We start from the raw sequence: 17,420 nt of genomic DNA on the forward strand, positions 1-17,420 counted from the left end.
GGCTCACTACAACCTCCGCCTCCTTGGTTCAAGCAATTCCCCGCCTCAGCCTCCCAAGTAGCTTAGAGACTACAGGCTCCAGCCACTATGCCCAGCTAATTTTTTATTTTAGTAGAGACGGGGTTTCACCATGTTGGTCAGGCTGATGTCAAACTCCTGCCCTCAGGTGATCTGCCCACCTCGGCCTCCCAAAGTGTTGGGATTACAGGCGTGAGCCACCGTGCCCAGCTGATTTCTGTATATTTTATGGTTGTAAATGATAGACTTAAATGTATATTTTACAAATTCCTTACATACCTTTTCCTTTTTGAGATAGAGTCTTGCTCTGTCGCCCATGCCGGAGTGCAGTGGCACGATCTCGGCTCACTGCAACCCCAGATTCAAGCATTTCTCCTTCCTCAGCCACCCAAGTAGCTGGGATTACAGGCACGTGCCACAACCCCTGGCTAATTTTTTGTATTTTTAGTAGCGACAGGGTTTTGCCATGTTGACCAGGCTGGTCTTGGACTCCTGACCTCAGGTGATCCACCCACTTCTGCCTCCCGAAGTGGGATTGCTGGCATGAGCCACCGCACCCCGCTCCTGCCAACCTTTTTAAATAATTAGGCTATATGGTTCATCTGTGAGTTTTTTCAAGTTGTTACAAATCTTTAAAATAGCTTTCAAAATGTTTATTTTGAAAGCTTATAAAAGAAAATTCTTTTATAAGTGGACCCACACAATGCAAACCCATATTGTTCTAGGATTAACTGAAGTGAGAAGCAAGGCCTAAGCTCAGCCCACAGGGACGGTGGGCATCTGGAGAGTTGGTTCATTGGTCCCCAGAGCGGCACCGCAGTCAGCACTCTTGATGGAGATGCCTGCAATGTCTTTTCAGAGTGCAAGAATCATCATGCAACTCACAGAAGTATTATCTGGAAAATCTCAGAGATCTTTTAAGGGGTTACCTTTGTTTTTTGGAATATCATGAACTGCAAGTTAAGATGGTTATAGATGTGTTTTGGAATATCCAAATGTCAATATGGAGAGTTTCCTTGGAAGATGTTGGAGTCTCACTGGGGCATGTGCATCGTTGAGACATCTGTTTTAGTAGATGGTGGTGCCAGTGTTTCGTGGTGAGGTCCTTATGAATGGAATAGGGTGTCTTAGGTCGTTGAGTCCTCAGTATCTTTGTATATTAGTTCAGAATGAGTTTATGAGTTGTTGGGGCACGTGGGATTTTGCAGCAGGATATGGGGAGCACCATAGAATATCTGGGAAGGGTGTGGGACCCCATGGAAGTCTGTAAGCCTGTCTCAATTTGAGGCTTGGGCCAGGGACACAAACTTTATCCATATCACCCACCTTATGTGTCTCCATGTCCCCTGCAGAACTGTCCCCTGAACTCTAGAATCTTTTATCCTGTTGTCTCGTCATCTGTCTGCTCAGCCCTCTGAGAGACATCTCCACCATTATGTATCCAGAGTGACTTCCCGAACTCACCAAGTACATTCCCCTGCGATCCTGAACATCTGAGATGTAGGTGACTATACTTCTTGGCCTTAGCTTCACATATCAGCATATATTTGAAATAGAGAAGATATGACATTATATAGAAGTGTTTTAATTCAAATGTAAAAGGAAAGTTGCAGTTACTTAAAACGGTGGGGAAATGCATAGTGTCCGAAAGTGCTGTGAGCTGTGGGAGAAAAATGGTTGGGGACCTCATCCCTACCTGATCTGCTGCCTCGGGACCTCTCTGACCTCATTTTCTACCTGTGTCCTCCTCTTTCCTTCTGCTTCAGCTACACAGGCCTCTTTCCTGTTCCTGGGGCCTAGGTTGCTCCTGACTGAGGGCGTCCACCTGGGCTGTCCCTTTGCCTAGAAGGGTCCCTCAGTTGCAGGTAATCTGGCAAGATTTCCCACTACCCCGAGCTGCAAAGCTGCCCTCACCCACCAGCATCACATGAGGTTTCCCACTCATCTAAACCAAACTTACTGCTGTGTTATTTTTACATTTTGAGGATTTGGGGAAAATGGCATCCCAAAGAAAAGTAACTTTGACACAATCAGCCTGCTGTTAAATTCCTGATTCTGCTCCATGCAGCCCTTTTCAGCTTATGAAGCCAACCTCCTCCCCTCAGCTCATCAGTACACTCCTTTCATTTTAAGAATCAAGTGTTGCCTGATTCTAGGATTGCAAATAAAAGCAGGCCCATATTTTCTGCTCTGTGTGTTTCTTCTGGTCCTTTGCCTTCTGCTTTTCTATAAACTGGTGACAGCCCCAAGGGGATACAGAGCTGGGAGGCTGGGGCTATGCTAGTCTTGGCCCCTTTGAGATGTACTCAATCCTGGCTTCACACTAGAGTGCTGAGGCATTTGTAGTAGCACATGGTTTGTAGTAGCACTAGAGATTCTCCTTCTAATAGTTAGGGTGGGACCCAGCCTCTGTAATGTTTAAGGTACCCAAGTTGATTTTTTTTTTTTTTTTGGAGGTGGAGTTTTGCTCTTGTCGCCCCGGCTAGAGTGGAATGGGTTGATCTCAGCTCACTGTAACATCTGCCTCCCAGGCTCAAGCAATTCTCCTGCCTCAGCCTTCCAGGTAAATGGGATTAGAGGTGTACACCACCACACTCAGCTAATTTTTATATTTTTAGTAGAGACGGGTTTCACCATGTTGGCCAGGCTGGTCTCGAACTCCTGACTTCAGGTGATCCACCTGCCTCAGCTTCCCCAAGTGCTGGGATTACAGGCATAAGCCACCATGCCCCAGCCCCAAGTTGATTCTAATTTCTGTCCAGCATTGAGCTTCAAGCCTTTGTGTCCTCCATTTCCGAGGACTGAGCTCAGCCTGTGACCCACAGAGGTGAGCGGTCTGTGCTCTGCATGGGGTTTGATCAAGGATGGGTCTGTGCCCTGAATGGGAGCTCAGTCCAGCCCAGCTCCCCGCTGCTGCAGTGTGAGTGTGGGCTTCTCCAGGAGGGAAGCAAGTGCTGAAGAAAATGGTGAAAGAGTCACTTGGTCTTTGTGTAGGAATTTATTATCCTTATCCCCCCTGTGCAGTGAGCTGTGTCCACATGCTGAGGTCTTCCCTGTGTGCATGGTTGTGGCACAGAAAGGAATTTGTTAAACAACATTAAACCACATATTTTTGCCTTTCAGGTTTGATGTGTGAAGAATTACATTGACTGAGAAAGAAACCCAGAAGAGGAGGAAGAGGATAGAAAAGGAGTAAGGGATGGCTCTTTCTCAGGTAAAGTGATATTTTCGGTGGGTCATTTTCTCTCCTTCCTTTGTGAAATGCAGGGTGTTGGAGTTGTGAATCTGCCCTGAGTCTCAGGCATCCTGCCTGACACGTTTGCTCACACTCATTTATGCCTTTCCTCAGTCCCTCTCATCTTACTTAGATTCCATCTTCCCATGACCCAGTGACGTGAACCTGGGAAGAGGCTCCACTGGACATCGTCCTGGGAAGGGCTCACATCCAGATGTGGATGGAGCCCAGGTGTGGGCCCCATGGTGTCAGAGCTGTTGGGCTGTAGGGATTGTTTAGGGGCCACATCTGGCTGCACTGTCACCTCTCTGTAGACCAGGAATAGAGAAGCTGCATGTGGAAGTCATATATTAATGTGCATAAATACCTAGTAAATTATCAAAAGTGGCCAGGTGCCGTAGCTCACTCCTGTAATCTCAGCACTTTAGGAGGCCGAGGCGGGTGGATCACTTGAGGTCAGGAGTTTGAGACCAGCTAGCCAACATTGTAAAACCTTGTCTCTAGTAAAAAAAATACAGAAATTAACCAATTATGGTGGCAGTTGCCTGTTATCGCAGTTACTCAGGAGGCTGAGTAGGTTGAACCCGGAGGTGGGGTTGCAGTGAGCCGGGGTGGTACCACTGCACTACAGCCTGTCCTTTTTTTGAGGACAGAGCAAGACTTTGTCCTAAAAAAAAATTTGTATGTATATGTAGGTATGTATATATGTATGTATATGGAAAAGGAGGACTGTAAAGAGAGATCTTTCTGCCTGATTTTGTACTATATTTGAAGCTGTATGAATAGTCGCTATTTCTACCTCCACCACCTTAATGACTGGTAATGGAATGGAAAATTAGATACAGATATCAGAGCATGTTTTATTCCATCATTGATTTAAAAATGTGAAATCAACCTGAACATCCGATTTTCCTAGCCATGGTCAGAATGTCCATCCACAGAGACTGCAGTGTTCATGCAGGGATGCTTACCAGCAGATGTTTTAAGTTTTAAGGTTATAATTTTGCTCAGATGTAAGAGCTGGGCAAGATGGCGGGCATCTGTAATCCCAGCTACTTGGGAGGCTGAGACAGGAGAATTGCTTGAAGCTGGGAGGTAGAGGTTGCAGTGAGCCAAGATCACTCCATTGCTCTCCAGCCTGGGCAACAAGAGTGAAACTCTCTCTCTCAAAAAAAAAGTAGTCTTCTTTTTGATCTGGTCTTAACTTTTGGGGTATCTCAGTCCTTTTGTTTAATTAACCATTATTTTACTTAACAGTATCACCCAAATACATGGATATTGTTGCTGGCAATTTGGATATGTCAGTGAGAAGCTTGTCACATGCATAATTTAAGTGCAGTAAATAGAGTTCAGTCCTGTTTGAGGTTCCAGGTATCCACTGGGCATGTTGGAACATATCCCTCATGGATAGGGGATTCCACTGTGTTGTGTATCTGGCACTGAGCACCAAGGCTGTCTGTCCTCCGTTTGTGAGGGATTACATGAACCTGGGATCCACAGAGAGGGGAAGGAGGCTGTGTTCTGCATGGGGTTAGATCAGGGCTGAGTCTGTGTCCTGAATGGGGCAGCTCAGTCCAGCCCAGCTCCCCACTGCTGCAGCATGTGTGTGGGCTTCCAGGACGGGAGCATTCTTGTTCCTAGAACAGGAAACTCTGGTGCAGTGGGCAGCGGAGGACACCTTTCCACAGGCTGAGGTCTAACCTATGTGTGTGGTTGTGGCACAGGAAGCGGAATGTGTTGATTCTGAGCAGTAATCAGCATATTTTTTGACATTTAGGATTGACTTCTGAACAGTCATGCTATGTGATGAAGAAGCCCAGAAGAGGAAAGCAAAGGAGTCAGGGATGGCTGTTTCTCAGGTAAAGTGATATTCTTGGTGGATTGTTCTATTTCTGTTTCTTTCTGAAATGCCAGAAGCATTCAGCCTGACACGTTTGCTGGCACTCACCCATGCCTTCCCTCAGTCCCTCTCATCTGATTTAGATTCCATCTCCTGTGACCCAGTGACATGCATTTGGGAAGAGGCTGTACTGGACATGGTCCTGGGAAGGGCTCACCCCCAGACGTGGATGGAGATGGAGTGTGGGCCCCGTGGTGTCAGAGCTGTTGGGCAGCATGGTTTATGTAGAGTCCACATCTGGAGGCACTTTCAGCTGTCTGTGGACCAGGAGTAGAGAAACTGCATGTGGAAGTCACATGTTAATGTGCACAAGTACCTGGTAAATTCTGGAAAGGGAGTTCAGGAAGGAGAAATCTTTTCTATCTGATTTTTACTGCATTTGAAGATAAACACTTTTCCTAGTTTCTTGTTTCTTTCTTCTTTCTCAGAATGCCCCTCCCATGGAGACTGATGTTCCTGCAGGGAATCTTGTACAGCATCTGTATTAGTGAAGAAAGCTATAGTTTTGCTCAGAGATTGTAGCAGATTTTTTTGTCATTAAAGAGTTAGAAATTATATCCATTCTCATTCTGCCAATTATTGTTATTATTATTATTTTTTTTTGAGATGGAGTTTTGCACTTGTCACCCAGGGTGGAGTGCAGCAGCACAGTCTCAGCTCAGTGCAAACTCCACCTCCTGGGCTCAAGCGATTCTCCTGCCTCAGCCTCCTGAGTAGCTGGGATTTCATGTGTGTGCCATTAAGCCTGGCTAATTTTTGTGTTTTTAGTAAAGACAGGGTTTCTCCATGTTGCCCAGACTTGTCTTGAACTCCTGCTCTCAGGTAATCCACCTGCCTCGGCCTCCATAAGTGCTGGGATTACAGGCATGAGCCAGAATACCCGGCTGATTGTTAAATTTTTAATGATAAACATCGAATTATATGTATATTTGTTCTATAGGAAGACACTAAACATCCAGCTTAGGCTATCAATTACAAAGCCTCGCCTGCCCTGTGCGGCCTTCCACCCTCCTTCTGTCTCACTGGCAACTCACTGCTGTCAGCTTTGTGTCAAGAGCAAGAACAAGTCCTGTAGAAATATATTTATACAGCATTATGGTATTTTAAATAAAAGCCTCAGTGATTGTTTCGTTGTGATGTTTCATTCCAAAAGTTGTGAAAATTTGCATGTTTTTGTGTTAGGAAGGTGGATTCCTTGCTCCTTTACATCCTCATGTGAAAGTTCTCTGAATTAGAAATCAAGTCATTTTGGCCAGGTGTGGTGACTCACTCCTGTAATCCCAGCATTTTGGGAGGCTGAGGTGAGCAGGTCACCTGAAGTCTGGAATTTGAGACCAGCCTGGCCAACATGGTGAAACCCTGTCTCTACTAAAAATACAAAAATTAGCGGGGTGTGGTGGCGCATGCCTGTAATCCCAGCTACTCAGGAGTCTGAGGCAGCAGAATTACTTGAACCCGGGAGACAGAGGTTGCAGTAAGCCGAGATTGCGCCATTGCACTCCAGCCTGAGGGACAGAGCCAGACTCCATCTCAAAAAAATATCAGTCACATCTCTAGTCTTTTGTGCCTGGCATGGTTCAGGGAGCGCATGCACCAATCAGCCCAGGAAGAGACTCTGGAGGTCCCCAGCCTTGTCTGGGATGTGCCCTCTTGGGGCTTTGCTTGTCATCTCCTAACTGAAGTGGGTGGCCAGGTTCTGCTCAGGAGCTCCCTTTTCTGCACCTGCTCTGCAGCCTGTGTGTGGCCATAGGAAGCTGAGGTCTGCACCACCACCTAGTGTCTGCCCGTGTTACTGCGCCCTCTGGTTTATGCTGGTGCCTTTGTTCTCTGTGGCTTCCTGATCTGGTGTCCTGTTACTTCAGTGCTTATGTTCAATCAAGACAGAACGTTGTCCCTCAGGAAAAATCTGGACTTTGTAATTTCCTCTGGATGATGGCACGTCATGTCTGAGCAGGGGCTCAGGCTAATGGGCTCACACATTTTCCCACTGGGCTCCCAGCAGGTTGATTTGGTGCTTCTTTGGGGTGTAGGAACTTGCTGAGGGCCTGCATTTCTCACAAAGGCAATTGGCCCGTGTATTGTTTAATTTTTGTCTTCATGGGGACAGAAAGGTCTTTGGCTTCCTATTCCTCTGTCTTACTGACATTACTCTTTTAGTAGAGTTACAGATTTCTTACACAGGTCTGGAATACCTTTTAGTTAGGGGCCATGTATATTTGCTCGGGGAGATGTAGAATGTTTCTTGCGTGTGTGTGTCATTTATAATAAGTGCTGCTAAGAAAGGAAACTTGTTTTCAATTTATTTGTATTTATTTTTTAATTTTAATTTTAATTTTTTTAAGATGGAGTCTCACTCTGTCACCCAGGCTGCAGTGCAGTGGCGCGATCGTGGCTCACTGCAACCTCTGCCTACTGGGTTCAAGCAATTCTCCTGCCTCAGCCTCCCAAGTAGCTGGAACTATAGGCACATGCCACCACGCCCGGCTAATTTTTTGTATTTTCAGTAGAGGCAGGGTTTCACCGTGTTAGCCATGATGGTCTCAAGCTGCTGACCTCGTGATCCACCCGTCTTGGCCTCCCAAAGTGCTGGGATTACAGGCGTGAGCCACCGTGCCAGGCCTTGTATTAGTTAATATGCTAAAATAGCATTCTGTTTTGGTTACAGGCCTGTGATTCCTTAGTTCTAACAGATCCTGCTTTTTCCTGCCTCCTACCCCTACTTTTTTTTTTTTTTTTTTTTTTTTTTCTGTTTTTTTTTCCTCTGCTTCTGGTCCCTGCTGAGGCCTCCTGTGTGGTGATGATTGTCTGCAACACAGACCAGTGCCCTTTTCCTTGCCTTAAATTAGAAGAAATGGATCCCATGTTTACTGTTGATTATGGTGTTTTTTGAGATCTTCTTGTTTAATATCATGATTTTTTTTCCAATTTCATTCTTGGCCTGAGTATTAATTATCTAGTAATTTCTTAAGGTATGTGTTGCTGAGATATTTTCTATGGCCTTTGTTTGTTTTTTGAGATGGAGTTTCACTCTTGTTGCCCTAGCTGGAGTGCAGTGGTGTGATCTCGGCTCACTGCCACCTCCACCTCCCAGGTTCAAGCGATTCTCTTGCCTCAGCCTCCCGATAGCTGGAATTACAGGTGTGCACCACTATACCCAGCTAATTTTTGTATTTTTAGTGGAGATGGGGAGGTCTTACCGTGTAGGCCAGGCTGTTCTTGAATTCTTAACCTTGTGCTTCGCCTCCCAAAGTGCTGGGATTACAGGTGTTGCCCCCACACCTGGCCGCCTGAAAATATACTTTATTATTTATGAAATTCATGCCAAATGAGATTTTAGCTGTTCTGGCAAAAACAGAAAAAAACAAAAGTAACTGAAATGATGGCTATGTTAATTTGTTAAACTCTAGTGACTTTTTTACTATTCATACCATAATATTATGTTGTATACCTTAAATATACACAATGAAATTTATCAGCAAACTAAAGTGGGCATCAAGGAAACATTTTAGTTTGACATAGGAAAAAAATTATAACCTAAGAAAAGGACATCAAGCCATTTATATTTAAAAAATTTACAGAATATGAAATGGGTCCTAGAAGGCAGTAAAAGAAAATTGAGCAAAGAATGAAAAGTATTTTGGTTTGATTTCCATAAAATAATGAAACCCCCTCACAGTCCAAGAAATTGGAAAATGGAAATACAAAGAGTTTTCATTTTCTCCATATCCTCAAAATGTAAATAGAACATAGCTGTAAGTTCTTTTTTTAATGAGTGGGAAATCTCATCCTTCATTGGTCTATAAGGACAGCGTTGCCCCTCAGGGTACTGGGAAGTCTTGCCAGATCCAGGAAAAGAGGAAATGCACCATCCTAAAGAGGCGATCACTCTTTCAGTTCTCCAAACCGGAGGAACCCAGGTTCCTTTTCCCTGTCATGATCTCCATTATCCCTCATGTTTCAGTGGGGAGCTACAGTTGTAAGTTCTATTGCAAGAGTCACTGAGAGGTGTCAAGATGCATTTATGTGTCATTGTGAGATTTTAGAGAACAATTCTTCTGTGAATGTTCTGTTGTGAAATTTTATTGGGCCAGTTTTTAAAATGTACATATTTTTTATGTTAATAAACACTAGTAGCTTGTGTTGCATCCTGTTTGGAACAATGTCTAAATGAAGACATACGGATCTTTTACAATTTTTCACTGTTTCAAAGAATGTCACCATGGCTGCCATAATGCTGTCTTCACTACAGGTGTCTGAGGATTCCTTCAGATTGGGATAAATAAGTGTTTGATCTTTTTTGGAAGGCCTGCCTCACTGTGTGATTATAAAATATGTGTTTCTTTTAGATCTAATGTTTTGTTGCTTACATTTTGTTTGCACAAATCTTTAATTTGAATTTTTGTGTATGTTTTGTTGTAGATTATATTTGATTATAAAGTTCTAGATTATAAATATCTGACATTTTGGGCTGATGTAATTTGTATTTTAAAGAATAAAAAAAATTATAAATATGATAATAGGTTCACATGTAAGTTGGCAAACCCCTCCATTTTCTTTCCAAAATTATTTTGGTTCTCCTTTTACACAACACAATCACATATTATTTAAATTCCACATATTGGCCTGGCGCGGTGGCTTATGCCTGTAATCCAGCCACTTTGGAAGGCCAACGTGGGTGGATCACCTGAGGTCAGGAGTTCAATATCAGCCTGACCAACATGGTGAAACCCTGTCTCTATTAAAACTACAAATATTAGCCAGCCGTGGTGGTACACGTCTGTAATCTCAACTCCTTGGGAGGCTGAGGCAGGAGAATCACTTGAACCCAGGAGGCAGAGGTTGCAGTGAGCTGAGATCACACCACTGCACCCTTGCCTGAGCAACAGAGTAAGACTTGTCTTTAAAAAAAAAAAAAAAGAAAGAAAAATTCACATATTTCTTTTGTGTTTGAATGGCTCTGAATTTTTTCAGCTGCAGGTCTTTATGTCACCACGTCTTCGATTAAGAATTGAGTTTGAGGCCGGGTGCTGTGGCTCATACCTGTGAGCCACCAGCACTTTGGGAGGCCGAGGCGGGCAGATCACCTGAGGTCAGGAGTTTGAGACCAGCCTGACCAACGTGGAGAAACCCCATCTCTACTAAAAGTACAAAACTAGCTGGGCATGGTGGCACATGCCTGTAATCCCAGCTACTCGGGAGGCTGAGGCAGGAGAATCGCTTGAACCTGGGAGGCAGAGGTTGCGGTGAGCTGAGATCACACCATTGTACTCCAGCCTGGGCAACAAGAGCAAAACTCCATGTCAGGAAAAAAAAGAATTGAGCTTGTCAGTCTTTGATAATATATTACTGTAGTTCAGTAATGTTAGATATATTCACCTTGTTCATTGGACTCCCAGAATGCATATGTTCTTGGTGTTTGATGGTTTTTCATCAGTCTGTTAGGCTGTCTTCATTTTCCTGCCTTCCTGCCTGCCCTCCCTCCTTGCCTCCTTCCTTCCTTCCTTTTTGAGATGGAGTCTCACTCTGTTGCCCAGGTTGGAGTGCAGTGGCACAATCCTGGCTCACTGCAACCTCTGCCTCCTGGGTTCAAGCAATTCTCCTGCCTCAATCTCCCTTAGGAGCTAGAACTACAGACATGGGCCACCACACCCGGCTACTTTTTTGTTTTTGGTAGAGATGGGGTTTCACCATGCTGGCCAGGCTTGTCTCAAACTCTTGACCTCAGGTGATCCGCCCAACTCAACATTTTCTTTCTTTTTTTTAACAATTTTTCTTCCCCTCCCTGTCAAAATCCCCTTTGAGTTAACTGATTCCTTCTTCATGATTAAGCCTTCTATTGAACTCATCTAGTGAATTGGTCAACTCAGTTGTGTTTTTAGCTTCAGACTTTCTTTTCCTTTTTGTTTTGCCTTTTCTTTTTCTTTTTTATTGTTTTATTTTTTGAGATAGAGTCACACTCTGTTGCCGAGGGTGGAATGCAGTGTTGCAATCTCAACTCACTGTAACCTCCGCCTCTAGTTGAAGTGATTCTCATGCCTCAGCCTCAGATTACAGCCATGTGCCACCATGCCCAACTAACTTTTGTATTTTTAGTAGAGATGGGGTTTCATAATGTTGGCCAGGCTAGTCTTGAACTCCTACCCTGAAGTGATCCTCCCTCCTGGTCCACCAAAAGTCCTGGGATTACAGTTGTGAGCAGTCACACCCGACTCAAATTTTTTTAAATTCTTTAAAGTGAAGATATAAATCGCTCTTTCTTTCATGTAGGTTTGTAGAGATTCTTTTTTTTAAATAGACCATATTTTCCTATTTCTTTGTATGTTTTATTGTCTTCTTTTGCAACTCCAGCATTTGAAAAATCACCTGCCTCCCCAGATTTGGTGGTTGCTTTGAATAGGGAGGAAACCCCAATCAACTACTCTAGATCCTGGAAGCTTCCCATGCCTTTTCTCACTGGGGATTGTGTCCTCCTTGGGCCTTTGCTTGTCATCTCCCTATTGAAGAGGTTTGCTGATTTCTACTCAGAAGCTCCCCTGTTTTCTGTGCTATTGTAGACTCTGGTACTGCAGACATCTGTGGTACTAGATCTTCGCCCTCATTTCCTTCTGTGTTACTCTAGTCAGTGGTTTATGTCAATCATTTTTTTGCTCAGTGGCCCCTAACCTTTCATCCTGTTTCTTTCAGTACTACCACAGGAAGTCATCACTAGGGCAATTCTCAGTCTAGCCATAGGGCAGGGACACCTCAGAGAGTCCTTACGAGGGCAAGGTCAAGGGGAGCCCTGGGAGCAGGACCACCCCTGAGACCCCAGAACTGTAGAGTCACTGGTATCTGGTCCCAGCTCGGGAGACCACAGCCTGTGAGAACGTCCATGTGGGGTGATCCCAACAAAACTACTGCGGCAGGGATCCCCAGGACATGGGGGACCTAGCCCCTACTCCAGCGTGTCTAGAATGTGGGACATAGAGTCAAAGAAGATTATTGTCAAGCCTTAAGATTTAATGTGTGTGCCCTATTCGAGTTTGAGACTTAGATGGGAAAAGCCACCTCTTTCCTGTTTCTCCCTTTTGGAATTGAAATATGTAACCTGTGTCTGTCCCACTGTTGGATGTTGGAAGCACTTAAGTCGTTTGATTTCACAGGTTCACAGTTGGAGAGCAGTTTGCCTCAGGATGTGTTTAGACTTTTGAATTGGTAGTAGAAAACTTTTAGACTTTCCATTGGGATGGAATTCTTTTGTTATGTGAAGAGTACATGAAATTTGGTGGAGCAAGCTGGAATGCTGTGGTCTGAGTGTTTTTCTCTCCTCCAGAATTCACTTGAAACTTAAACCCCAGTGCCCAATCTCCAAGTATTGTGAGTTTTGGGTTTTAATAGGTGATTGGATCACCAGGGGTCTGTCCTTATCAATGGGATATGGTATTCTGGACAATGAGATTTCAAAACACTTATCCTACAGAGTTCAATGCTTTTTGGCCCTTTTGTCCCTTCTGCCTTGTGGGGACACAGCGTTCCTCCCCTCCAGAAATGCAACAAGACACCATCTTGGAAGCAGGGATCATTCCTCAGCAGACATCAGTCCTGTTGGCACCTTGATCTTGGATTTCCCAGCGTGCAGAATCATGAGAAATACATTTCTATTGTTTGTAAATTACCCAGTCTGTCTTCTTTGATTACGGTGGCATAGAGAGACTAGGACATACTGTAACTGTAATTTAACTGTTTGATTGTTTAGATTGAACTCTAATTCTCAGACATTTGGGTTCAGATGCTTGCTCTGCTCTTTTCAGGTTGTTGACCTAGGCAAGTTTGTTTGCGTGTCTGTGACATAGTAACATGGGAAGAAATCTCTCTCTCATAGGCTAATATGTTGTTATTTGAATTAGAACATGTAAAGCAATTGGAGAAATCACCAGAACATGAGGAGTATTCCAAAACTTGAGTCATTGCTGTTGCTCTGGTCATCACGGTTTTTAGTTTCTGACTTTTCTTTAAAGCTGCTATAGACATTGTTATCTCTGAAAACACCACTCACATCCTAGCTCATCTGGACACTCAGTTGATGTATGGAACATTATATCTAGCACTTTTTTAGGGACAACCATGTGTTTTTCTTATTTGTGTATTTTTTTATATTCTCCACAAACAGAGAAATGTACACTAATTTAGAGAACATAATAGTCTTCTATTGTGTTTTATAACAAACTAAAATTAGGGACAGATGACTTTCTCACAGATGCGTTTTATAGATATGTCAGAACACACACTTTAATCAAAGTGATATGACAGTTCTCTCTTCTTATTTTAGGTAAACATAGTGCTCCTTTTTAGTTAAATAAAACGTATTTTAGGTAAATCATATTGCTCTTTTTTGAAATGTGTTTTACATTTCAGGGACCTTTGACATTCAGGGATGTGACCATAGAGTTCTCTCAGGAGGAGTGGAAATGCCTGGACCCTATGCAGAAAGCTTTGTACAAGGATGTGATGTTGGAGAACTACAGGAACCTGGTCTTCCTGGGTGAGGATAATTTCCTTCTAGAAGTTGAGATCTGCCCTTGTGCATGTTTGTATTTTCTCTGTTGTCTTTCTTGGGAGCCCTTCCATTATTTGAGCCTGAAGTTGTTGATTAAAAAATAAAAGGTTCATAATGCTGCATCAGGCCTTTCACTGTCCCCTTTCTATAGATATTCTGCTGCCTTCTTTGTACATTAATGGTGGTTCCAGAGCTGAAGTACACAGCGAACTTTATGGCAGAGTTAAAATATCCAATTCACTGTTTTCTGTCCCTGCACTTTTAAATTTGTTTGTTTAAGACAGGATGTTGCTTTATTGCCCAGGCTGGAGTGCAATGGTGCGATCACGATTCACTGCAACCTCTATCTCCTGGCTCAAGCAGTCGTCCCACCTCAGTTTCCCAGGTAGCTGGAACTATGGGTGCATGCCACCATGCCCTGGTAGAGACAGGGTTTCACTGTGTCACTCAGGCTGCTCTTGAACTACTGGGCTCAAGGAATTCTTTGGTCTTGGCACCCCAGAGTGCTGATATTACAGGCTTGAGCCAGTACACTTGGCCTGTCCTTGTGTTTTTGATTCAGTAGTTCTTGGAAGAGAGCTAGATGTCTGCATCTTATACTGTTCCCTAAGCATTCAGAAGGAGGCAATCAATGGATGAGTTTGTGAAATATTTTATAGATCCAACTGTAATGTTTTCTCTGCTACCTAAACATTGGGCTGGAATTCTTGAACACCATCAGCACATTTTCTTTATTTTATCATGAGCCAGACTCTGTCTTGCTGACCTGAATATTATCTTTATGTTGAAGCAAGGGAAAGTGCCCTGGACCGTGGTGAGCCAAGTGAAAATAGCAAGGAACCCAAATTGGAGGGGAATGCATGAAAGGTGTGATCACAGTTAAGAGCTGAGATGGGCACAATGAAATTCTGTTTGGGAAACTGCAATTGGGAGGGTTTGGTTGAAAAACAAATTTGATTTCCTCTGAGCTCTGAAATCTTTCTTCCCACCTATCACTCTGCTCTCCAGATATGTATCAGTTTATCCCTTCACTCTCCAGTGCTGCTGCAGCTCAGAGCAAAAGGACAAGACTGTTACGATGGAGTGTCATCTGTCTTCTGTGAACTCTGGTGCTTTGACTCTGTGGCCTGGGAAGGGCCTTTTCAAAGGAATCTCTTGTCCCTGTGGTCTCTCCTCCTGGTCTTGCTTTCATCTAGATGCTCAGTCTCTGTTCATACAGATCAGAGCTGAGGCTTCCATCTTACTGATGCCTAGTGCTTTCCTGTTTCCACCCATTTCCTATACTTGAAAGAGCTGGTCAGGAGATGGAAAGACTTTGGTTTTTCTTCCTTTGAATCTGCATTCCCAGAAACTACACTGAGCTGTCCTAAGCCCTCTCTGCCTGTTCAGCTTTCTCAGCCATTTCTTCAGTTCTTCTTTGGCCACTCTTCTTGGGTTTCTGACAGCAGAGTAAGATGGGTCCTCTGAGATTGTCACATAGAAGAATAGGAAAGACAGTTGACACAAACATCCTCTCTTCGATTCTTAGAGCTATACAGGGAGCATATCTCTGTCTTGAAACTCTTACCTTGGCTTCTGTAGACAGCACAGTCTCATTTCAAGATCCCTCCTAATCCTACTCCTGTGTTTTTCCCTGTCTTCCAGTGCTCTGTCGAGTATGGTTATGCCTTGGCTCTTCCTCATATTTGCTTTATGTTTATGTGATTTTTTTTTTTTTTTGCCTCTGAGTCTTACTTTGGATAAACACATTTCTAGGGTCTGACATGTCATCCTTTATTCGTTGTGACAACCCACCTTGAGGTTATGAATAACATCTTGTAGACTATCTCATGGAGTAGGTTTATTGGTTAACAGAAAATTCTTGAAGGGAGAGCACTTTGAGTAATAAGTTTTAGTATCATGTTGTTACATACAGATATGCCTATTAAAGCCAGAGTCTACTCTTTAATGCTAGAATAGTCAGCATTTCCCATGATATTCAGATAGAGAACATCACAAGATCATGGGTTTTTAGAAATGTCACAAAAGTATCTCCCAAGGGTACTGTGGATCTCATATACTTATGGTCTTCCTTTTTGAGCTAGCAGTGAATGGTGTAGAAATTTCTCCCAGGGAGAACATTGTCCAAGTTCACAGCTTCATGTCTGCAGTACTGTTGCCTGAACCACTGCTCACGCCACAGTTTTGTTTGCCAGTATTTTCCATCCACAATGAGTATGACTTTGATCTTATTGAGGAAGCTAGTGAAGTTGAATGAAGCTTTTTTTTTGTTTTGTTTTGAGATGGAGTCTTGCAGTGTCTCCCAGGATTGAGTGCAGTGGTGTGATCTCAGCTCACTGTAACCTCCACCTCCCAGGTTCAAGTGATTCTCTTTGCCTCAGCCTCCCTAGTAGCTGGGGTTACAGGTGCCCACTACCTCAAGCTTGGCTGGTGGTTTTGTATTTTTAGTAGAGATGGGGTTTCACTATGTTGGCCAGGCTGGTCTCGAACTCCTGACCTCGTGATCTGCCCACCTCGGCCTCTCAAAGTGCGGAAATCACAGGCATGAGCCACCGTGCCTGGCCAAAGCTTATATTTTTTAAATCCATATAATTTCTTTTAAGTGACCGCTACTTTTATCTGGTGCATTTTCATGTATTATAAGTGAACTTTTTATTTATTTAATTATTGGGTCCATATTTTTGAGGATACTCAGTTTTCTTTGTTTTATGTTTCTTTTTGAGATAGAGTTGTATTGGGGAATGCATATCATTTTATATATTTTACAAGATTTCTCTCTTTAGTACAGATTGTATAGCTCAGCAGCAGTTTCTCTATAACTTACTCAAACTCAATAGTGTTGTCATAAGTCAGTTACTCCTTTTACTCCCATTTCACCTGACTTAATTCCTACGATTAAATTTGTTAATTAAATAGATTATAGTTCCTTTTATTGGAAATTTTTTAAAACCTTAAATATATATTTTTTTTGTTTTTGGAGTCAGAGTCTTGCCCTGTCACCAGGCTGGAGTGCAGTGGCACAATCTCGGTTCACTGCAACCTCCACCTCCTGGGTTCAAGCGATTCTTCCGCCTCAGCCTCCTGAGTAGCTAGGACTACAGGCACGTGTCACCACGCCCGGCTAGGTTTTTTGTAATTTTAGTAGAGATGGGGTTTCACCGTGTTGGCCAGGATGGTCTCGATCTCTTGACCTTGTGATCCACCTGCCTCAGCCTCCCAAAGTGCTGGGATTACAGGCATAAGCCACTGCGCCTGGCGAAATATAGTTTTGTAATGAAGTTACTATCTTAATTGTAGAAATACCATGAGAGAGATTGGTCATACTTTGTTATATAAGACACATTGCTTTTCTGTAGTAAGTTTCAGTTTCCTAAATATAACTTGCTGGATTTTTTGTAAATAACACTGTTTTTGTGGGGGTTTTTTTTTTGGCACAAATGCTATAATAATCTCCTGTCTACTTTCATGTCCATCATGTTATACTGAATTATTATTTTAAAACCTTACTTTATTTTACATGTAGCCCATTTCCTGCACTTTAAGGACTTCTCAGCTGATGTTTATAAAACCTATATCTATTTTTCCATCATGCTTAGGGAATGAGGAATAAATTTTCTTTAAAAATATGTGTTTTGGCTGGGCGCGGTGGCTCACGCCTGTAATCCCAGCACTTTGGGAGGCCGAGGCGGGTGGATCACGAGGTCAAGAGATCGAGACCATCCTGGTCAACA

The 17,420-nt window shown here is 43.4% G+C and overlaps 2 protein-coding genes across 4 annotated transcripts in view; both read left to right on the top strand.

Annotated features, from left to right (window-relative positions):
• The window catches only part of ZNF616 (zinc finger protein 616), a 30,375-nt gene that overhangs the window by 3,485 nt on the left and 9,470 nt on the right, over window positions 1-17,420 (top strand). The window contains 3 exon segments of the mRNA XM_037729727.1: window positions 3,142-3,232; window positions 5,031-5,112; window positions 13,548-13,674. Coding sequence (XP_037585655.1) covers window positions 5,050-5,112; window positions 13,548-13,674 — 190 coding nt within the window. The 5' untranslated portion in view covers window positions 3,142-3,232; window positions 5,031-5,049.
• Window positions 1-17,420, top strand: part of ZNF841 (zinc finger protein 841) — a 71,386-nt gene that overhangs the window by 3,410 nt on the left and 50,556 nt on the right. The gene's annotated exons all lie outside the window — the stretch shown is intronic.

This window comes from Cebus imitator, unplaced genomic scaffold (assembly GCF_001604975.1).
Source record: "Cebus imitator isolate Cc_AM_T3 unplaced genomic scaffold, Cebus_imitator-1.0 Scaffold316, whole genome shotgun sequence".
Classification (NCBI taxonomy): Eukaryota; Metazoa; Chordata; class Mammalia; order Primates; family Cebidae; genus Cebus; species Cebus imitator.